General features: G+C 42.0%; 1 protein-coding gene across 3 annotated transcripts in view; it reads right to left on the minus strand.

Annotated features, from left to right (window-relative positions):
• Positions 1 to 24,320, minus strand: part of MLF1 (myeloid leukemia factor 1) — a 43,144-nt gene that overhangs the window by 6,989 nt on the left and 11,835 nt on the right. Inside the window, exons 2-5 of one of the 3 annotated variants that reach the window (XM_083177867.1) lie at positions 20,102 to 20,258; positions 18,068 to 18,112; positions 8,339 to 8,425; positions 876 to 1,004 (exon numbers count right to left, since the gene is read on the minus strand). In XM_083177867.1, the coding sequence (XP_083033993.1) occupies positions 876 to 1,004; positions 8,339 to 8,425; positions 18,068 to 18,112; positions 20,102 to 20,258 (418 nt within the window). The remainder of the gene's footprint in view (positions 1 to 875; positions 1,005 to 8,338; positions 8,426 to 18,067; positions 18,113 to 20,101; positions 20,259 to 24,320) is intronic. The other 2 variants (XM_083177868.1, XM_083177869.1) reach the window with 2 other exon arrangements.

The following is a 24,320-nucleotide window of genomic DNA, read 5'->3' on the forward strand; positions in this document are numbered from 1 at the left end:
CAAGGATGTCTTCCTTATGGGTGTGGATCATAAGGTCACCAGCATGTTGGTCAACACCATTAGGTCAAAATGCATTGGGTTAGGTCGGCAGTTAAAAGGTCGACATGGAGTTAAAAAAATTGACCCGAATGTCGACACAGTCGACATGGGCATTGGAATGTTGCACCGCGTCCCCTCACATGGCTTGCTGCGCTCACCATGCTTTGGGCACGGTGCTTTGCTAGGCTCGGCACACTATTTTATTCTCCCACCAGGCCCTAGTGGATGGTAGGGCATGAAATACCGCCTGTCGGCACATGTCGGCTCAAATTTTTTGAAAAACCCCATGTCGACTTAGACTCATGTCGACCTAATGACTGTCCTCCAACATGCTGGTGACCCAATGACCATATCCCCTTCCTTAATTTTGTTATACGCAGACTTCTTGGTGTAAGCCCCCCGACCCTCCTCCCCTCCCCACCAGCGCCCTAGGCAGCTGCCTGATAGTAGAGCCAGACCTGCCTGTACATCATAGTAGCATCTTATGGTTACATTTAACAGCCTGATTCAGGTTGGTTTGCTAAAGCGAACTCTTTCTTTTACGGACAAAACCATGCTGCACTGCAGGTGGGGCTGATGTAACATGTGCAGAGAGTTATATTTCGGTGAGTTATATTGTTTCTGTGCAGGGTAAATACTGGCTGCATTATTTTAATACTGCAAATTAGATTTCAGTTTGAACACACTCCACCCAAATGTAACTCTCTCTATACATGTTACATCTGCCCCACCTGCCGTGCACATGGTTTTGTCCATTAAAGAAGGAGTTGGCTTTTGCAAACCAACCTGATTCATCCCCTTAGGACAGATTTTAGCACAACAGTAAAGATGCTCACACCGCCAGGAGCTTTGCGGGTTTGACTTGACGCTTGGAAAATCTTAGCGGGCTCATCTCCAGTTTTGGAGTATGTCATTACTGTAGAGGACTGAAACGAGTGAGTGTCAGGCCGGTCTGCCAATCCTTCCTGGAAAAAGAAGAATAAAACCTTGTCATACATGAGACAAATGGAAGCCCGGAATGATTTTCAATGACTTATTTTATGATAAAACAGTGATGTTCGTATTCATCTTGTCCCAACATCTGTCCTCTGCTCTGAGCTCCTACCCCATCACCTCCTCCTACTCTGTATATCACAAACAAGGAAAGAAAGTATAATGTAGGTGCACTGAAAGTCCTTTAATGTTATATAAAATTTAACTTTTAATAATTTTGCAGTAAAATTCGGTGAAATATTAAAAATTAGAAAGAAATAAAGAGCAGAAATAAGATTAAAATAATATGGCCACTGCTCAACTCCGTTCTATATTCTCAGGGTTTGAAATCTCCCTGTATGTTCCTTTTTTATCCTGTCAGGATACTAAGTCTCAGATTATTTTTCTGAGATATGTGTTATTTTGTAGTGTATTGTTGCAAAAAACTGGTAACAGTATTTATAGTTTCTGGCCGCTGTCAATATTTGCGGTAGACAGGTGATAATGCCAATAATTTCCAATAACTGTTACTTTCAGAAGTGTTATCACTTTTATTATATAATCGTGATATTTCACTAGTGTTGTATAGATATATGCAGATATGGTTTGGCAGAGCGGTTCAGCAAGAAGACATCCGTCAATATCTGTACATTTCGTACTATCTGATGATTGGACAGTGTGTACTGGTATCATCAAACTTCCAATTGCTGATTTCAATAAGGCATATGAATATATATGTACACACCCCCCTATGTTTTAGATTATACGAGGACAGGGTATTCGGTCTTATACCAAAGAGAGAGCTGTTTTAAGTAAGGGAGTTTAGGTTTATCAGCTGCTTAGTACTTTTCAGCAAATACCCCACTTCAAACAGTGTTCTCATATGTATCTGTCACTGATTATAGGACAGTGCTTTTTTTGTCCTCTGTTATAAGGAGCTATTCAGTTCCACGTTAAATGACTCCTACTGAATTAGGGGATATCAATTTATCAGCCTATAAATCTTAATTAGCTGTTACCCCATTCAAACAGTATTAGAGTGTGTAAAAACTGTTATATAGCCTAGTTATTCAATGCTGTTGAGCTAAGGGACATATACTGTAGCGCTTTATGTTTATCAGCCATTACCCCACTCAAAACAGCATGTTTATGTGCTTGTCACTCCTTAGTTGGACAGTGTGTATGGAAACCACCAATCCTCCAATCTTTATTTTTGTCAGAATTTCTACATACAAAATAAAGATGTTTTAATATCTTAGATTGCACCTCAGTGTACCGCTATCAGGATTTGAACAGTTTATAGCCTCTTCACTTGTGCTGGGCTACTGTTCCATATATAACAATATCACTTTGTGCGTTCATCATGATTAATTGGATAGTGTGTACATACTCGATTTGCCCATCAATATTTTCTTTGCTGAACAAATGTTATAATCAACCTGTTATAAATGCGGGTTTTTATCTGAAATGCCGGCTTTCACCCCTGCTAGTTAAAAGGCTTTTGAATCACTGCCGTTAGAATATAATGAGGTTATTGTCCGTTAATACGGACTTGCAGCGGTTCTTATTGTCCGCACTATGGAGGCTGAGTGGCGGCTGTATGATATGCCGTTCACTCGCTCCAGGGATGCAGCGTGCTAGTCTTAGTAGCGTCAGCCGGCTGTCAGATAGTTTAGTACGGGCAGCCGTCCTCCCGTACTATGCCTCCAGTCTCTGCCTGCCTATATGACACTGTCTATATCTCTCCTCCTACTCTGACCTAAATTCATTGAATATATAAAGGCGGATTGAATACTGGAATAAATAAAAGTACATAAGTGAGTGAGGTATATGTTGTGGTATGCTTTGGTAACAAAGGGTGTTGCTCCAACATGCAGATTTCTAATACCATAAAGCTGATGACACTTCAGTTTTTGAAGCCGCATTTTCTAGGTCAGCATAAGTAGAACATCTCTTCTATTTATTCTTATTACTAAAGCTGCCAGCAAATAGCAGATCACATACACTTGTACATTGTTTCAAACGCCACCTTTACAGTCCAGTCAATTTGAATTAAATTATCTGAACTCAAGCATGGAGATCCTGAAAACCTGGACTGTACTGGCAGATTTTGAGGAAACTCACACTTTGTGCATGTGATCTGCTATTTGCTGGCACACTAGCATTACCAAAAGCTTTGAGCAAATTCAGCTCCATTGAAATAAATATAAAACACAGTCACTCAGTGTGATAAGGAGAGATAAATGTCCAGCCAATCACCTGCTAACTGTCATGTTACAGGCTGTGTTTGAAAAAAGTCAGTAAGGAGCTGATTGGCTGGACGTTTATCTCTCCTGATCACCCTTGCATTTATCTCTTGTTAAGGCTTAATACATCTGCCCCATTAGCTGGTCAGACACAAGCTATGAAAAGCTAGTGAAGAATAAAAGCTGCACTTTCCAACAACAGTCTAGAAAAGGGGTGCTGGATGACGGAGCGACAGCCTGAATTCCGATGGTCAGTACATAAACATCGGAACCCCGACTGTAATATGCCCAACAGTCGGTATCCTGACTGACAGGGGCTATTCTCCCTCGCGGATTCCGATGTCGGTATATTGACCATCGGAATCCCAACTGTCGGCACAGCATACCACACCCATAAAAAAACAAAATTGGAGCAACCAGAAATAGACCAACAGTCAACAGATCGATTCCATACGTCAACATGCAGTATATCGACAGGTAGAAGAGAGTCCACAAGTTATGTCATTTTATAAACTGAACCACACGAAAGCCAAATTAGTGTCTCATGTCTCCTCCCAAGCCTCGCTTCTATCACCACGCTTCGGGCAATGTGCCTTGCCCTGGTAGCAATGTGCTTGGTACAGGTTACTCTTCCTATTACCATTGTAAATGATGAAAAAAGATGAGAAACTAAAATAACTTGTCAGCCATGTTTGTCTATCATTTGACCCTGTGGATCTTATAGATCAGGGGTAGCCAACTCCAGCCCTCAAGCACTACCAACAGTTCACATTTTCCAGAGCACCTAGCTTGTGCATACTCATTACTCAATGACACATTGTAAAAGATCCACAGGTGGAGCTAATTACTTCACTTGTGATTCTATGAGGAAACCTTGAAAACGTTAACTGTTGGTAGCTCTCGAGGACTGAAGTTGGCTACCCCTGTTATACAGATGGAGCCGGGCTAAACTTTGAAGGGGCTGGTGATACTTTCGCCATCCCCACCAGCAGTCGGCTCCCGCCACAGGGGCGCGTGCGCACAAGACACTCGCACACCCCATGGCAACGGAGCTTCACTTGGGTCCCCGCCAGTCCCCCTCGCCGCCCGACCCCCCCCCCCTAAAAGCGGAGACGGGCAGGATGCCGCTGCCCCGCCAACGGAGGATTGGGACGCACGCGCGTCCCAGTTCAGTGTAGCCCCTGTCTGCCGGTGCTCGCCAGAGGGGAAGCTCTGGTGAGTCCCGGGCAAAAATGACAGGGGCTACATCTGTAGATGTAAACCTAATGCATGTCGACCTATCATCCAGAGCACTTAAGAACCTCAGCCACCATTTCTCAGAGTATTTGCTAGCAACACGCTAATAAAACCCAGGGTTGACACCTGCCTATCTGTTGCTATTATGGGTCTCAGTAAAGCTTAATATACACAAACTCTGCTGTTACTGGTGTGCTATGTCTCTGGAAGAGCAAGTGAGAGCTTACGAGCCGATAGCACGATTATAGCACTATGATCCCAGGGCTAGAGTGTCTCACATGCAAGTGAAGATTAGATTTTATTTTTTTTAACCCAGGAGCTGCAGCATTAGGGAGGAGATAATATTACTACATGAAAGTATGAATAACTCATATACAGACTTGGCTGATACACTGTACACATAAGCAAGTCTGTCCAGCCTTGCACCGTGACCAAACAAGGCATAGGGCTACAATTGAGTGAATGTGAAGGGTTATTTATAGCAATTAATATTAAAGTATAAACATGATGCATTAAATCAAGTATTGGTATAGACAAGGCATATTCTTGGAAAGACTAAACATATCTTTGTTTGGCATATGAAGTGTTGAAAAGCTTTTATTAATTGCCAGGAGGAACAGTGAATGGAGTTTCTGTCATGGCCCAGGGAATATTTTGGCAGCAAGTGAAGAGGGGGTGAAAAGTGTAACATGACAGGATCACATATACACATCTATGTGACTAGGACTAGCATCATTCTGAAATATAAACAGGACACACAAGTTGTTCCTCATGCTTTATTTTTAGTTTCACCCAGTGGTTCCCCAATGTAGTCCTCAAGTCACCCCAACAGTCCCGGTTTTTAGGATATTCATGCTTAAGCCCAGGTGACTTAATTAGTTCCTCAGGGGTTGATGTATGAAGCAGTAATAAAGTGCCTGGTTCTTAATCAATGGCCAATCAGCTCCTGACTGCTAAGTTATAGGCTGGGTTTAAAAGGGAGCTGATTGGCCGGTGCTAAAGTACCAGGCACTTTATCACTTCTCCTCCCTTATCACGGCTTTATTCATCTACCCCTTAGTTTGATTATATATTTGTGTACAAGCATGGATATATTTAAAAGCTGGACTGTTAGGGCTTTATGTACTAAGATGGGAATGGGATAGGATGTTGCTATTGGCAACCAATCAGAATCTACTTATTTATTTAGCACCTTCTAGAAGGTAATAGATAGAATCTGATTGGCAACATCCCATCTGAAATAGAACTCTCATCTTAGTAAATTTCCCCCTACGTATCATCTTCTAGATGGTGCTAAATAAAAAAGAAGTAGATTCTGATTGGTTGCTATGGGCAACATCCAATCTTTAATAGAACCCCTTCTTAATAAATTTTCCCCTTAGTGTACCTTGAGAACATTAGGGAAGATATAACACGGAGCACAAAAGATGAGGCAGCCCTTAACTGCCATTTTTCAAACATGTGACAGAAACGGATTGTTAAATCTTCACCATTTTTAGAAACTCTGGTTTAGCGAACAAGTTTAATGCAAAATAAGTTTAATAAAACCCACACACTTTGCAGAATTACAGTTTTACAGCAAGCCCATACATCAGCGGTGGGGAACCTCCAGCCCGCGGGCCGTATACAGCCCCCGCAGGTGGTCTGTCCGCCCGGCGGCTGCGGAGGTAGTCAAGTACAGGGGAAATCTCGCGAGAACTACGACCTCTCTTGAGATTTCCCCTATACTTGACTCCCTGCACAGCCGTTGGACCACACAGACCGGCAATTATTAAAATGCGGCAGCCGCCGGAGCGTGGGACGGCTGCCGCAGGTGAACTTGTAAGTGTTTTTTTTTTTTTTTTTTCAATTTATGGCCCGCGAGGCATTTTTCCCCTATACAAACGGACCTTGTCCCCAAAAAGGTTCCCCACCCCTGCCATACATAAACAATATCCATTGTTTGTTTAGTTTCCTTGAATCCATCTATGGTAGCCTTAATATTGTGTTAACAAATGGAAAAAGAACACCCGCTGGAAGGGCAATAGTTTGGTTGTTCCTCCCCCTGGCGCCTCTGAAGAATTTCACAAGCAGCCACTGGAAAATAGAAACAGACAGCACGGGTGGGAATATTGGGGCTGCCATGGAGTCTTTCAAGAAAACAAAATTATCAGTAAATATACTTCTTCTACCCTTAGACTCCAGCAGACTTATTAGGATATACATAAGTTATACAAAGATAAGTGGGCTCATGACATCTACCAACAAAGATCTGTTATGCAAAGAACATTTTTATCGATCCAATTTCTGAAGGATCTTTTCTTACAACCTCATCATCAACAGATGGTATTACATTTGGAAGATGTTTGGTCTTTTACAGAGATCGATAGTTGGGGCACCGCCAGGAGGTCACCACCACCTTTGAAAATTCAATATTAAGATTTTGGACACAACAGATCTATTCACCTTATAAGCTTGAGCACCAACTTCTCCTTATGACATTTGAGGGTAAAAAAAAAAAGAGCTGGATCTCATACTCATGTTCAAGATAATTGCTTACTTTAACTCTACAGAGAATTATTACAAAACAGGTTTTGTTTAGATGAGAGCCCCAATCGCTTGTGCTGGCATCTGTTAACAAATCCCATTCTATTTGGAGGACACTTTCAGATCCTTCAATGATGGTGACTTCAATGTTTAATATTCTCTATTCCCTGACTTGGCTGCTGTGGGGTTTGGAAATTGCGGTAATACCTAGTGTGTGACATAACCAGGAAAAAAAAAAAATATATATAGCTCATTTCCCTTGAAGAAGGTGCGCAAGGCACCGAAACGGTCCATCGGCTTGGAGTTTCTCCCACAGTAATGTATATGTGTATGCCTGAGGGTGAGGACGATTGATGTCCTATACAAATGACTGTAATATGCTGTGATATGCCGGATTGATGTCATTGGAGCATTTCCCTGAGTTGGATATAAAAATTTTCTTGCAAAGTATTGATTGGTCTAGTGCTGAATCTTCCCAATAGAAGTTTCCATATGGATGGCAAGTGTATATACAGTATATATATATATATAATATATATATTATATATTTTTTTTATTTTTTTTTGTTAGGTGAGGGTAGTTCAGAAGGGCATGTAGACTACTTCTTCATATAAAGGCCATCACACTGTCCCAACATCAGTTTTAAGATGGTGAGGCTGGTGGAAATATGGTCAAACATTGAGGTGCGTATTGTGATCAACTTCTCCATCTAAAAGGACCAATCAACAGTTGAAATTCGATGTCAACTTATCAAGGTGTACAGTGATAACATCAGGTCACGGAAACTAGTTTGGGTTTGGTGCAATGCCCTTGATAATTGCAGTACAGACTTCAAGATGAGCTGCGTTCTGGCTGGCCAAACACGTCCAGCACAGAAGACAATCACCCAAACCTGGTTCCGTGACATGATATTATCATTGTATTCCTCGACACGTTGGCAAAGAATTTATGCCTTACAGATGCAGAAATCTGATGACAGTACGCGCCTCAATGTTTGTGCCATCACCACAGTCTAACAACTGATGTTGGGACAGTATGACTGCTACGAGGTGCAAACTAATGGCCGTGAGGGGAAGCAGTGATCTACCTGCTCTTGTCTATCTGAAAATTAGAATGAAATGGAGAACATTACATACATGAGAGGTCTTGTAATCTTACTTATTGATCCACCCTTATATTATTTATTACCAGTTTATACAGTTCATACACACGAACCATATTGCAAAGTAAATTATCATTCTTTACTTAACACACCTTACTGATTAAATAATCAGATATAATTAAAGTAATAAAAAACAAAATCAATTAAATACACTTACAATTTGTTTGTGCATGTCTATCATTCTGTTCCTCATGTTTGCCATCACATTGTCAAAGGAGTGGAAAGTATCTTTGAAATCAGTGGTCTGAAATGTCAAATAAGAAAAAGCATATTTGAAGGAAAAAAGTTGTATGCTTACAGAAGACATACAACTCAGACCAATGTGAGCTTGCAACAATATTATTCCTAGTTTTCTAGAAAATGCATAAATGATTTTTCGAAAGACCCTGATACTGCAAGTATATGTATAACTACAAATCTATATAATATTTGTCTTGGGGGACAAAAACTATGTCACCCATTAGTGCACGTTCGACGCCAAGAGTATCATCTGATGCAACGGAAAAACAAATATTAGAAAAGCCCATTCTGACTGCTTGTAAAGTTGCAAAGAGAGGAGCGAAGGCGTTCGGAATGATGCATTGTCTGGAAAGCAGCTTTGATTGTAGGCAGTGGTAAGGGTATACCATAGGTTCAACTGCTGTAAGGCCACAAACTGAGAAGGCCCCACCTTCCCTGTCAGTAACATGTGCTATATACATTTTTTAACATATGCTACAAACTTGTGCCTTGGAATCTATATTATACCTAGCTATGGCTCTGGACCTGCTGTAATGTGGCATAAGAAAAACACTTCCATAACATGAATTGGGGATACTGTGTGCTTAATGACAGCCCTACAATGTGACCTAATGTGAACGAGGGCATTACTATGGTTCATGAAATAAACTAGCCCAGCAATATCTAAGGCACTACTATAGTTAAGAAGAATTAGGCGGGGATGCCCGATATTAGCAGAGCTGCAAGTAACCTGGATGCTCCAAATGCCAAGCATCTCATGCTGTGTCTTGTATTGAGGCTAGATGTATGCAAAGTTGGGCAGCTTTTGTTCCCATTACAAGTATAACTTAAATGCATAAAGAGAGATAAACATCCAGCCAATCACCTCCTAACTGACACAGGATACAACATGGCAGTCGGGAGGTGATTGGCTGGACGTGTATCTCTCTTTATCACCCTTGCATTTATCTCTTGTTAAGGCTTAATACTGTACATCTGCCCCACTGTGTGATAAATTAGAGGACATCTTGTATTGAGCATATGAAGAGACTGCAGATATGACAAATATAAATAAAGCATCGTTGGGAGTACTGGAGGGACACCCGACACCAATAAATAGGTTGTGAGAATTTTCTTTAATTAACATAGTTCCTGAGACTTCTCGTGTTGCATTCCCGATTTCTGCGTTTGGAAATAACCAATTAGCGTTCCGCTACACATGCATGGGGGAAACTTTGTGACCTCCTATATTTCACATCCGTTTGCCACCTAGTGCATGGGACTGCAGTCAGCACCAGGCTGACACAGAATCTCTGCCAGCCTGCTGATCACCAGGGCTAGGCATACAGTCTCCTGCTTTGTATCTGTGGCATTTTAACAGAAAGATCTTTGGTCACAAAGCTTTGAGATGAACCAAAAACTATTTAACCCCTTCATGACAGAGCCAGTTTGTGCCTTCATGACAGAGCCCTTTTTTTCAAATCTGACATGTCTCACTTAAGTGGGGATAACTTTTTTTTGCTTTTACTTATCCCAGTGATTTTGAGATTGTTTTCTCGTGACACATTGTACTTCAAGTTAGTGGTAAATTTTCGTCGATACAGTCTGTGTTTTTTTGTGAAAAATACCAAAATATCGTGAAAAAATGGAAAATTTTGCAATTTGCAAAATGTTAAATTTTCTGCTTGTGAGACAAATAATCATACCACTCAAAATAGTTAATAACTAACATAGACCATATGTCTACTTTATGTTTCCATCATTATTTCAACTTCCTTTTAATTTTTTTGGACACTAGGAGGCTTACAATATGAATAGCAAATTCTCAAATTTTCATGAAAATTTCAAACACTGATTTTTTTAGGGACCAGTTCAGTTCTGATGTGACTTTGAGGGACTTGTATGTGAGACACCCCCATAAATGATGCCATTTCAAAAACTGCACCCCTCACAGTATTCAAAACAGCATTTTGGAAGTTTGTTAACCCTTTAGGTGTTTCACAGGAATTAAAACAAAGTGTAGGTGAAATTTCAAAATTTCTTTTTTTTTGCAGAGTTTCAATTTTAATACATTTTTCTAACGAATACAGTAGATTTTACTAGAGAAATGTGACTAAAAATTGATTCCCCCAATTCTTTTGTTTTCAAAAATATCCTATATGTGGCCCTAGTGTGCACGTTGACCAAACCACAGGCTTCATAATAGAAGGAGCACCTACTTGATTTTGGAGCCTCCTTTTTATGAGATTTTTTTTTAGGCACCATGTAGGTTTCTAGGCACCATAAGTGCTAAAAGTTAGGAACCTCCCCCACAAGTCACCCCATTTTGCAATCTACACCCCTCAGGGAATTCATCTAGGGGTATAGTGTACATTTCAAACCCCCAGGGGTTTCACCAATTTTGGTACAACTGGGATGTGAAAATGAAAAATTACATTTTTTTACACAAACATGCAGTTCTGGCTCAAAATTTTTCATTTTCACAAGGAATGAAGGAGACAAAGCACCCCAAAATCTGTGCCCCAATTTCTCCCGAGTACGGCAATGCCTCACATGTGACCAAAAAATACCAGTTGGGTGCATGGCAGGACTCAGAAGGGAAGGAGTGATTTTTGGATTTTGCAGCACAGATTTTGGTGGAATGAATGGTGGGTGCTATGTTGCACCAATACAGTGGAACCCCCCCACAAGTCACCCCATTTTGCAAAGTACACCCCTCAGGGAATTCATCTAGGGGTATAGTGTACATTTCAAACCCCCAGGGGTTTCACCAATTTTGGTACAACTGGGATGTGAAAATGGAAAATTACATTTTTTTACACAAACATGCAGTTCTGGCTCAAAATTTTTCATTTTCACAAGGAATGAAGGAGACAAAGCACCCCAAAATCTGTGCCCCAATTTCTCCCGAGTACGGCAATGCCTCACATGTGACCAAAAAATACCAGTTGGGTGCATGGCAGGACTCAGAAGGGAAGGAGTGATTTTTGGATTTTGCAGCAAAGATTTCGGTGGAATGAATGGTGGGTGCTATGTTGCATTAGCAAGACTCCCAAAGCACCAATACAGTGGAACCCCCCCACAAGTCACCCCATTTTGCAAAGTACACCCCTCAGGGAATTCATCTAGGGGTATAGTGTACATTTCAAACCCCCAGGGGTTTCACCAATTTTGGTACAACTGGGATGTGAAAATGGAAAATTACATTTTTTTACACAAACATGCAGTTCTGGCTCAAAATTTTTCATTTTCACAAGGAATGAAGGAGACAATGCACCCCAAAATCTGTGCCCCAATTTCTCCAGAGTACGGCAATGCCTCACATGTGACCAAAAAATACCAGTTGGGTGCATGGCAGGACTTAGAAGGGAAGGAGTGATTTTTAGATTTTGCAGCTCAGATTCTGGTGGTTTTTTGGTGGGTGCTATGTCGCATTAGCAAGACCCCCCAAGCACCAATACAGTGGAACCCCCCCACAAGTCACCCCATTTTGCAAAGTACACCCCTCAGGGAATTCATCTAGGGGTATAGTGTACATTTCAAACCCCCAGGGGTTTCACCAATTTTGGTACAACTGGGATGTGAAAATGGAAAATTACATTTTTTTACACAAACATGCAGTTCTGGCTCAAAATTTTTCATTTTCACAAGGAATGAAGGAGACAATGCACCCCAAAATCTGTGCCCCAATTTCTCCCGAGTACGGCAATGCCTCACATGTGACCAAAAAATACCAGTTGGGTGCATGGCAGGACTCAGAAGGGAAGGAGTGATTTTTGGATTTTGCAGCAAAGATTTTGGTGGAATGAATGGTGGGTGCTATGTTGCATTAGCAAGACTCCCAAAGCACCAATACAGTGGAACCCCCCCACAAGTCACCCCATTTTGCAAAGTACACCCCTCAGGGAATTCATCTAGGGGTATAGTGTACATTTCAAACCCCCAGGGGTTTCACCAATTTTGGTACAACTGGGATGTGAAAATGGAAAATTACATTTTTTTACACAAACATGCAGTTCTGGCTCAAAATTTTTCATTTTCACAAGGAATGAAGGAGACAATGCACCCCAAAATCTGTGCCCCAATTTCTCCAGAGTACGGCAATGCCTCACATGTGACCAAAAAATACCAGTTGGGTGCATGGCAGGACTTAGAAGGGAAGGAGTGATTTTTAGATTTTGCAGCTCAGATTCTGGTGGTTTTTTGGTGGGTGCTATGTCGCATTAGCAAGACCCCCCAAGCACCAATACAGTGGAACCCCCCCACAAGTCACCCCATTTTGCAAAGTACACCCCTCAGGGAATTCATCTAGGGGTATAGTGTACATTTCAAACCCCCAGGGGTTTCACCAATTTTGGTACAACTGGGATGTGAAAATGGAAAATTACATTTTTTTACACAAACATGCAGTTCTGGCTCAAAATTTTTCATTTTCACAAGGAATGAAGGAGACAAAGCACCCCAAAATCTGTGCCCCAATTTCTCCCGAGTACGGCAATGCCTCACATGTGACCAAAAAATACCAGTTGGGTGCATGGCAGGACTTAGAAGGGAAGGAGTGATTTTTGGATTTTGCAGCTCAGATTCTGGTGGAATTTTGGTGGGTGCTATGTCGCATTAGCAAGACCCCCCAAGCACCAATACAGTGGAACCCCCCCACAAGTGACCCCATTTTGCAAACTACACCCCTCAGGGAATTCATCTAGGGGTATAGTGTACATTTCAAACCCCCAGGGGTTTCACCAATTTTGGTATAACTGGGATGTGAAAATGGAAAATTACATTTTTTTACACAAACATGCAGTTCTGGCTCAAAATTTATCATTTTCACAAGGAATGAAGGAGACAAAGCACCCCAAAATCTGTGCCCCAATTTCTCCCGAGTACGGCAATGCCTCACATGTGACCAAAAAATACCAGTTGGGTGCATGGCAGGACTCAGAAGGGAAGGAGTGATTTTTGGATTTTGGAGCACAGATTTTGGTGGAATGAATGGTGGGTGCTATGTTGCATTACCAATACAGTGGAACCCCCCCACAAGTCACCCCATTTTGCAAAGTACACCCCTCAGGGAATTCATCTAGGGGTATAGTGTACATTTCAAACCCCCAGGGGTTTCATCAATTTTGGTACAACTGGGCAGTGAAAATGAAAAAAATACATTTTTTTACACAAAAATGTACTTCTGGCTCAAAATTTTTCATTTTCACAAGGAATGAAGGAGACAAAGCACCCCAAAATCTGTGCCCCCATTTCTCCAGAGTACGGCAATGCCTCACATGTGACCAAAAAATACCAGTTGGGTGCATGGCAGGACTCAGAAGGGAAGGAGTGATTTTTGGATTTTGCAGCAAAGATTTTGGTGGAATGAATGGTGGGTGCTATGTTGCATTACCAATACAGTGGAACCCCCCCACAAGTCACCCCATTTTGCAAACTACACCCCTCAGGGAATTCATCTAGGGGTATAGTGTACATTTCAAACCCCCAGGGGTTTCATCAATTTTGGTACAACTGGGCAGTGAAAATGAAAAAAATACATTTTTTTACACAAAAATGTACTTCTGGCTCAAAATTTTTCATTTTCACAAGGAATGAAGGAGACAAAGCACCCCAAAATCTGTGCCCCCATTTCTCCAGAGTACGGCAATGCCTCACATGTGACCAAAAAATACCAGTTGGGTGCATGGCAGGACTCAGAAGGGAAGGAGTGATTTTTGGATTTTGCAGCTCAGATTCTGGTGGAATGAATGGTGGGTGCTATGTGGCATTAGCAAGACCCCCGAAGCACGGTGAAATGATGAACCTAATAATCCATAGATGTGTGGTATATTTTAAAGCACTCCTTTATACATAGGCCGGGTTTGTCGGGGCAAGTTTCACAGTGGAAAATAGTTTCCTTTCTTATTCCCTTTTTATAACAAACTTTGCACCTTTTTTGTGTCCTGCCCTTTCTTGCAGTGGAGGGGATTTCGTTGGGAAAATGCTGCCCTGGTACAATACGGGGGCCAGTACTAGAAGTACTGGGGCCCTCTGCCTGCTGATTCCCAAATGTTAGGCTCTTTATGACTTCCTCTTGAAAGTGCATAAATGTCCCCCTCTGGCCGGTAGAACGGAATAGCACGTAAGCGTTATACAGTGCCATCTGGATGATATACACGGCCAGCTTCTTGTACCAGATATTTGTTTTCCGCAGGGCACTGTACGGCTTTAGTACCTGATCTGAAAGATCCACTCCGCCCATGTACTTATTGTAATCTAGGATACAATTTGGTTTGGAGGTGTGGGTACTGGTACCTCGTACAGGGATGGAGGTGGTACTGTCTCCATGAATTGTTGTCAGTATAAGGACATCCCTCTTGTCCTTATATTTGACCAACAACATATTTTCGGTGCATATTCCCCTGCTTTCACCCCTTCTCATTACTTGGGCAATGTGCGTTTTGGGGAGGCCTCTTTGGTTCTTGCGCACAGTACCGCAAGCTGCTGTACCTCTTGAACCAAGGGCCTTAAACAGGGGGATGCTGGTGTAAAAGTTATCCACATAGAGGTGATAACCCTTATCCAGGAAGGGGTGCATTAAATCCCAGACAATTTTTCCACTAACACCTACGAGGGAGGGGGGGCATTCTGGTGGTTCAATTCTTGAATCCTTCCCTTCATATACCCTAAACTTGTGGGTGTACCCTGTGGTGCTTTCACACAGCTTATACATTTTTATGCCATACCTTGCCCTCTTACTGGGAAGGTACTGGCGGAATTTAACCCTTCCTTTAAAATGTATAAGGGACTCGTCGATACTAATACATTTATCAGGGATGTATAGCTCTGCAAATTTGGCACTGAAATGATCAATGACCGGCCTGACTTTGAATAGCCTGTCAAAGGTGGGATCATCTCTGGGTGGGCACTGTGCATTATCGGTGTAATGTATAAATTTATGGATTGCCTCAAAACGAGCCCGGGGCATGGCCATACGGTGAAATGGGGTGCTGTACAGAACATCTGTACTCCAATATTGCCTAATTTGTGGCTTTTTTACTATGCCCATATGTAACACCAGACCCCAAAACGTCATCATCTCTACTGCATCTACAGGGGTCCACCTAGCAAATGATGACGTGGGGTTTTGAGCAATAAACTGCTGGGCATATAAATTAGTTTGGTCCACCATTAAATTTATAAAATCATCAGAGAAAAATAATTTGAAAAAGTCAATTTCTCTGAGACCTGTTGAATCAAATTGGATTCCTGGGATGGCCAAAAACTCAGGAACCTGGGGCTCAAAATTGTCTGGTGGTGGGGTCCATACGAGATCAATTATTGGGGGGGGGGTCTCAGCTGCTCTACGGGGGCGTCTTTGAGGGGGTCCCTCATCATCAGAGGAGGAAGAGGAGCTTAAGACAAATCCTTCAAATTCCCCGCTTGCCTCACTGGCTGTGTCAGAGTCAGATGCAAGCATGGCATATGCCTCCTCCACCGAATACATTCTCCTGGATGACTGGGACGACATTTGGGATGACATTTGGGATGCCATTTATATTTTTGTGTTACTGGTAGTGAAATGTTTCAACACGTGTATAGTGTAGGGGGGGGTACAAACTTTATTTCAACCCAGGGGGTATGTAGTGTGTATTGTGTATGTAGTGCAGAAAAAAAAAATACAAAAAAAAAAAAATTGAAGGGTTCAAAAAAAAAAAAATGGAAGGGGTTAAAAAAAAAAAAAATGGAAGGGGTTAAAAAAAAAAAAAATGGAAGGGGTTAAAAAAAAAAAAAAAGGTCCTGCGCCAAAAATTGAGCACAGATGTTGGTCAGTAACGTCCGTCACTGAACAGCGCTCAAAGGCAACAGGAATTTGATCAAAAAAAAAAAAAAATAGATCAACCCTATGCCGAAAAAGCTGATCAGTGATGTACGTCACTGATCAGTGCACAGTGGCCACAGGACACACACAAAATCACAGTGTGTGTAAAAAAAAAATGTAAAAAAGACCCCACAGCACTCACAAAAAATAAAAAAAGGTGATCAGTGATGCGACACTGATTACCAGTGAGGGGCAGCAGGTGCACAACCTTTGGTGGTACTGACAGGTATATATAAAAAAAAAAAACCTCTGTACCCCCAAAAAGTTGCTGATCACCTCAGATATAGTGATCAGCACAAAAAGGCGGGGGCAGCCGACACAAAATTTAGCACTCTATCACTATCTCTCTCTATCTCTCACTATCTATCACTCTATGACACTGCAGCAGTTATATAAAAAATATATAGCACAATCTGTCACTATCTCTCTATCTCTCTCTCTCTATCTCTCTCTATCTATCTATAGCTCTATCACACTGCAGCAGCACAAAATATAGCACTAGGCCTCTCTATCTCTCTCTATCTCTCTCTATCTCTTTCAGTTATATAAAAAATATATAGCACAATCTGTCACTATCTCTCTCTCTATCTCTCTCTCTCTATCTCTCTCTATCACACTGCAGCAGCACAAAATATAGCACTAGGCCTCTCTATCTCTCTCTATCTCTCTCTATCTCTTTCAGTTATATAAAAAATATATAGCACAATCTGTCACTATCTCTCTCTCTATCTCTCTCTCTCTATCTCTCTCTATCTCTCTATCTATAGCTCTATCACACTGCAGCAGCACAAAATATAGCACTAGGCCTCTCTATCTCTCTCTATCTCTCTCTATCTCTCTCTCTCTAACTCTCTCTAACTATCTATCTAATAAATCGCAGCAGCACAAGATGCAGCACAAGATGCAGCACAGGATGTCACAAAATCAATGATCAATGATCAGGTAAGGGTTCTGGTCAGTATAGGCGGCAGGTGGGGCACGGTGACCGCACTGCACGCTTTTCCAGACCGGAATGGCGTCTGCAGTGCAGTCACCGTTAGTTTAAACCCCCCTCCACGGCTGTGATTGGTCCGTCGGTCCGACGGACCAATCACGGCCTTTGGGGGCGGGCGGGGTGAGGTGGGGTGACACCAGTGTCACCCTTACACCCCGCGGTGATTGGTGCTGTACTTTACAGCACCAATCACCTCCGATCCCGTGTCACCGGCGAACGTTATTCGCCGGTGACACAGGAAAACGCTGTGAATGGCTGTTCACACTGAACAGCCAATCACAGCGATCGGCGACGGGGGGGCGGCATCGCAGCCCCCCCTGGGCATGCAGGGACATGTCTGCTGTCAGGGACAGCAGACATCGTCCCTCTGTCACTGCGTCTCTAGACGCAGTGACAGTTTTAAGCCATGACGTATATATACGTCAACGGTCGGGAAGTACTTCCCGGCCATGACGTATATATACGTCAATTGTCGTGAAGGGGTTAAAAAGAATGAAAAAAGGTTATCTACATAGAAAGGCCAGACGAGTGTTAGCTGTTTTGCACGCTGTTAGTGAACTTCCCACATAAAGAAAAACCAAGATGAAGCAGCCACAAACACACTCACATAACTCTAACGTATTTGAGTGCACATGCATACAGTGATATTTGTGCTTATACATACAGCAGCCCTGGGGAACAGTGTATTACAGGTGACTAACCCCCCACATGTATTCATATTGCAAAGTCCAGACAGGCATGCTACAAAGCTCAGAGAAAAGACCATGCCACCAGCAAAGCCATCACTGAACAAGTCACATGGTACTGACCAAGCTAGAAAAGGGAGCAGTAGGCATATCAGACAAACTTGAAGCCTGCAAGAAAAGAATCAGTTGGAATCATTATACTGTAGGAACACTTTTAGGACACTCCTATTGCATTGTTACATTGGAGAGCATTTCCCTGGTGCTCAGCACGTTACTGCTCCTGTGGTAATACAAATAAATAGACTAGAAAGACACGTTTGCCTCAGAGGGTTCCTAAGCACTGGGCTCGTGGTGGGCTGATGAATTCATACGCAGGATCAATGGTTTTATCACAAGTTCAGTCTGCTGTTCAGCAGGTTACAGTATTCTCACAGCACATTTACAGAATGTATAATCCCCTCATGTGAGCAAGTCTTTACACTTTAATAACGTGCAGCTCGCATTTACCAAGGTCATAAGATTACATACACAGAATCAAGCTAATGGGCATTTTTACAGCAAAAGTTTCATCATAAACTACAAGCAGTCATCTAGCTATGGGGGTAAATTACACCTCATGGTAAGAAATCTCCAGGTTTTTTAAAGCGGCAATCATTTACACTGCAAAACCAGTTTGATTGTGAAGTGTCAATGATTGCTGCTTTAAAAAACCCTGGAGATTTCTCACCAAATCTCTCACTTTCTGAATCTCTCATCCTATTAAATTTTACCCCATGTGCTCAAGTAGTGTTCATTCTAGCACCCACCATCTTTGAAAACCCATGCAGTTCCTATTCCCTGCCTGGAGTGTCGCTGTCTGCTGTGGTGTTTCTAGCACAGGTCTGGTTTGCATATCAGTGTTGGTTTACAGACCACACTGTGCTAGAAGCACTACAGCAGACAGTGACACCCCAGGCAGGGAAGAGGATTTGCATGGGTTTTCAAAGATGATGAGTGCTAGAATGAACACTATCAAGTGTGCAAAATTAAAATAAACTGAGGCGTCTTGGAGCATTATCCATTATCGATGTTCTAATAAATGATTAAAAAAAACATAGTAACTGGAAAAGCAATCTTTAAGTTATTTTTTTTTTACTAAATTATTATCAATTACAACCACAAATAACACTTAGCATGCTAGCTGATAATGTATTTTACATATTGTGGTTTCCCATTCACAATCAATATTTGCAATAATAATATTATCATCATCATCAACTAGTTACCAGCCAGTCAAAACGATGGAACAACAGAACAGTAATATGCCTGCACCGTAACCGAACAAAGCAACAATTGACTTCTCCCCACAGAAGTAAGGAGCAGGGTTAGCCCTTTATTATATATAATAATAATACCATACTCGCTCAGTTTCCCAATAACAGTGTGCTTTGTGTATATGTTCTCAGCTTTAGGCTGCCAGAAGGCGGAATATATTTGGCAGCTATTCCTTCTGACCTGCAGATGACTGCTTTCTCTAAAGCCCCTTTAGTGGGCTGCTGATATTCAAGTTCAGGTTACAATGTCTGGGCCTGGCAGAGCTCCAGCGGCCTAGCGGTGCTTTGGTGCTTGGTTTATATACTGTATCCATTGGGTCCATAAAATACTGCCTGTAATGACCCTGTTCAGTGCTACGGCTTCCTACGCTACCTGCATTGTATACCTAACTTTTTAATGACCAAAATCCATGAAACTGGACCAGAGTGCTTCTTTTAGAGACGGGAATTGGCCTGCTATATATAGCAGATGGAAGAATGCCAAGCTTGCTTTTATCAGTTACACAGTGAGAAGTATAGGAACTGACATCTGTTGTAGGGACTCAACGGTGCTAAACTTGTACATCAGTGTCTGTAACGGCAATTATGTGCCGAGCTAGGTAGCTAAAACAGTTAATAGTAAAATTAACAAGTGCTAAACTATTATAGGAATAGTACTGGATGAGAACAGCTGTGGAATATATCATAGGCATAGAGGAGAGCAAATCAGGGCAGTTAAAGGTTGGCATTACAGTGCCCGCAGACTGGACCTAAGCTAACAATCAGTTCTTTGAAATGAATCCGACTATAAAATCTCAGTTGATGACAGCAGTGTGAACTCAGGAACTACTTGGAAAGTGCTTACTCTGTGATCTTCCCTCAGAGCCACCTGGGAACCATGCTGCCCTCTGCGGCCATGAGATCTGCCATCTGTGATACTGAAGAAGGGATCCCGGCCAAAAGGTTCAGAGAAACTTCTCATCATCTGTCTGACATGTTCTTGGTGTGCAGTGAATGGATCTCTGCAATAGAAGCAGAAGGCATTATGCATGATCTAAAATGAGCCATTAAGTTTAATTTTTCTAATAAGTAATATTTTCTACCCATTGCTATATGTATACACAATACAGGACTGTGGCATAAATTGGTTTTAACTGTGCAGAAAACTAAATGAACTAACAAAAAAACAAAAAAAGAGAGAACAATCTTTTCACCTAAACAGATTAATAGTTCTAATACAGAGCCAAAACACCACACAGCACTAACTGACTCCTGACTTATTGGTGTAATCAAATCTTTGGGTCCAGTCACTAAAAGACCAGACGTGTAAGCAATTTGGCAACAGGGGCCAGGTTCACTGCCACATAAGATGTTTACATCACACATGGTCTGATGCAGGTGATCTGATGGTAGGATTACCAACAGGTGTCCCTTCTACAGAACCTACAATAGTTTCAGCTCCTTCTGCCACTCGCCTTAATAGCACTTAATCACTTCTTCCCCTCATACATCTCCAACCTCATCCCAGTAGTCCACACTCCCTCTCATACTCTGTTCTTCCTCAGATTATTGCATGGTCTCCTCCTGATTATTCTCTCCCATTCCCACATCCAAAGTCTACTCCTCACTTCCACATCACATTTTCTATCGGGCTGCAGGAATTCAAACATACCCTGAAAACACACCTTCTATTAAATCTTACTAGCTTTATTCACTATTAATACTCTGCCAGTCTTTCCTGATCATCTTTCCTAGTTTGCCTTCAAGTTAATTCAAACTCATGAGACCAGTGGTTCTCAAGCTCGCTCGGTCCTCTGGACCGCACACAGGTCACCCGGCAGGCATTATCACCTTCCATTTTAATCACTTCACCAGGTTTAATACATCTGCTCCTGAGTTTGAGAAACTGTGCTTAACTATCCCCATGAACTATCCCCTCTTACCTCATATTTTCCCAATCTTCTGTAGGACACCACTTTAACATAAAGTGACTGACTGATATCACCTGTTTGTACACTCACCCAGGATCACAGAATTTCTCCCCTACTGTATCTCATTTTATTGTACATTGTAGCGATCTGGTTGTTATGTCTGTTTTACCACATATGCTGCTTTCATATTGCCTAAAAGTTTGAGACCCGGTATTTTGAAACGGTATATTACCGTTTTAAACCCCATTCACGCTGCACATAAATACTGGGTCTCAAGGAGGTTTGCAGTGTGAAAGCAGGACAGACAGTAGCTATAAGACAGCGCAGTGCATATGTAATGAGCCACTAATTACATATGCGCATATGTAATGAGGTGCTCATTACATATGCACATATGTAATGAGTGGCTCATTACATATACACTGCTCTCCCATAGCTACTGCCCGAGTCCTATATACCGGTTCAGAGCCGTTCACACTGCATAAAAAAACGGCTCTGAACCATGTAGGACTCTGCTTTTTACCCGTTTTCAAATACTGGTTATTTGTAACGGTAAATGCAGACTGGAGCTTTCACACTGCAGCTCTAACCGGTTTAAAAAGGCAAAAAAAAATCCACAATATACCGGTTAAGAGCTGCAGTATGAAAGGGGTATTATATACATTTTGCATTATTATTTATTGTTTATCAGTATGGTGCTACATATGCTAAATGATGATAATAACAACAACATTAATAATGGTCCGTACAAGTTGGAGCAGTTTATGGATCACGAGAAGATTCTGGAGTGATATCATGTAGCATTTAGCAGTCTGTAAGCACCACGTGAACAAATATATCTACATAGCCAGCAGCTAAGTCAACACTACAGTTTACACATTATTATCTTACAATACGCTTCCTCTAACTGACTAAAGGAATAAAACATATGCAAAAAAAGGCTATAAAATGTCATGTTTTGCTGCTTTGTGTAACTGAGCTCCCAGAGTGCAGATCATGGATACACAGGCTGCATATATCATTATCTAAGTGTGTTTGGCTTTCAGTGACAGTTATGTGTGTCATCAGAAAGAATTATCACACACCGGTTAGCAGAGCTAGATCTTATGTACAGACACATAAAATCATAAAGGTGCTTATTGGAACAAGCAAAACCAGAAGATAAAATGACTCACCCATGTGCGGCTACAAATTAGATTACCGTGTTGCTTTTCTCAGACATGTGATAATTAAAGAATTCTGACAAATATATTTTTAGTACATGCAGACTCAGAGTTCCAAGAACCAGAGACAACCGTGTCCAGACATGAAACCTGCTTTTATTTTAAGGTAACTACTTTTAATTTCCAAAATAGATACTGTATAAATCTTGGCTCCTGAAACAGTTTTCCCAAATGGAAAAAAGGTTCCTTTTGTTTAAAAAAAAAATTTTTTTAAATAAAAAAAAACCTTGAGCAGTTTCCCAGCTACACAGTGGAAAGATGACACAAAACAAATAACCTATAACTGGGTTTGTGGAGATGCATTCATAGGGGTTTATTTATACCCCTTTCACACCGCCGTAAAAACCCAGGTTTTTCCCTTGTTCATCCGGGTCAATGGCGGTGTAAAAGGTGTTAACCCATGTCCTGACCAGGGTAGAACACGGACAGGACCTAGTTTGAGGGCAGTGTAAACGGGTACGCTGGGTCATCCAATCCGTCTCCCATTTACATCAATGGGGGAAGCCCAACCTCCGAACCGCAGCTTGGATGGGGGGAGCACACACAGCTTCTGCTGTCTGCTGGAGGCAGGGAGGAGATGAATGGATGCCTGTGTGCGGCACCCATTCACCTCACGGACAGGGCCTGGGGGGGTGCACAGTGGCTGGGGGAAGCCCAGCAGCTTATCTTGGTGCTGGGCTTGCCCCCCGTGCGGGGGTCTGCGGGGACTGGGGTGTCATCTCCAAGCGCCGGCTCAGGAACCGCCTCCACCGGGGATGCAGGTTAAATTTGCCGTGCCAGCCGCCGGTGTAAAAGTAACCACGCCAGGTCACACCGGGTTGAAGCTGGGACCTTGCATTTTGGTGTAAACGGAGGAGTATGACTAAGATGGGAGTTATATTGAATAAGGGATGTTGCAATAAGCAACCAAAAAGCATGAGAACTTCTAGAACAGTGGTAGTCAGCTGGCGGACCGGGGTCCATCTCTGGACCACAAAGGACAGAGATGCGGACCGCGTACACACTCCTGAAACTGCAGCGGTGCCAGGAATGCATTGCGGCGGGTGCGTGGGTGACATCCAATATTCGGACTCCGTTAAAAATTACTTGCCTACCCCTGTTCATGAAGGTGCTAAATAGATAAGTATATTCTGATTGGTCTTAGTAAATAAACACCATAATGTCGACAAGCAGTAGATCGGCAGCAGAATGTCGGAAACACAATGCAGACAAATTGTGACAAACTAAAATGCTGCTTTTATCACTTTTTCGGTGTCAGACCCTCAGCGGTATAAATATAAACATGTGGAAGCATTTTAACTTTGACTGCACTTTGCTCCAGCATAACTGCTGCTTGTCAGCATAATGAATGATGATGAACCACATGTATTCCGTGGGGACTGTGGCATTTGCAGAAGAGCAGAAGTGGCATCTAGTGAGGGAGTTCTTTGAAAAGTACAAAAAACAAAAATTAAATTTCGCAAATCTCTATTCACTTATCAGACCAACCCAGGTCACATTTTACAGTATCCATTGCTCACATGAACAGATAATTGCAATTCTAGAAGTGATTTGGCCAGTGCAACATAAAACCACAGCACCCCTTCAAATATACAGAAATGTCACATGTAATGAAGGCGGAACAAGGTCTCAATCTCATGACTAGAAATTAGGCGAAAACAGTCGTTTAGGAGAAAATGGAAACATTTTATGAAATGAATGTGGTAGGATGGTAAATAAATGTGAAATTCACACACCACAAACAAAACCAGTCTCAGGATTATAGGTGCCCATACACGGTCCGTTAAACGGATCCGTTTGGGTCTTAATTAGCATGCATCGTATCGGATCGCATGCCTAGTGCATGCAATGCGATCCGATACGATGTTTAGCTAGTACAAAAAGTATGTGCAGCACATACTTTTTGTACCGTACTATGTGATGCGCGGGA

The sequence above is a fragment of the Crinia signifera genome, chromosome 3 (genome assembly GCF_055691185.1).
Source record: "Crinia signifera chromosome 3, ASM5569118v1, whole genome shotgun sequence".
Lineage (NCBI taxonomy): Eukaryota > Metazoa > Chordata > Amphibia > Anura > Myobatrachidae > Crinia > Crinia signifera.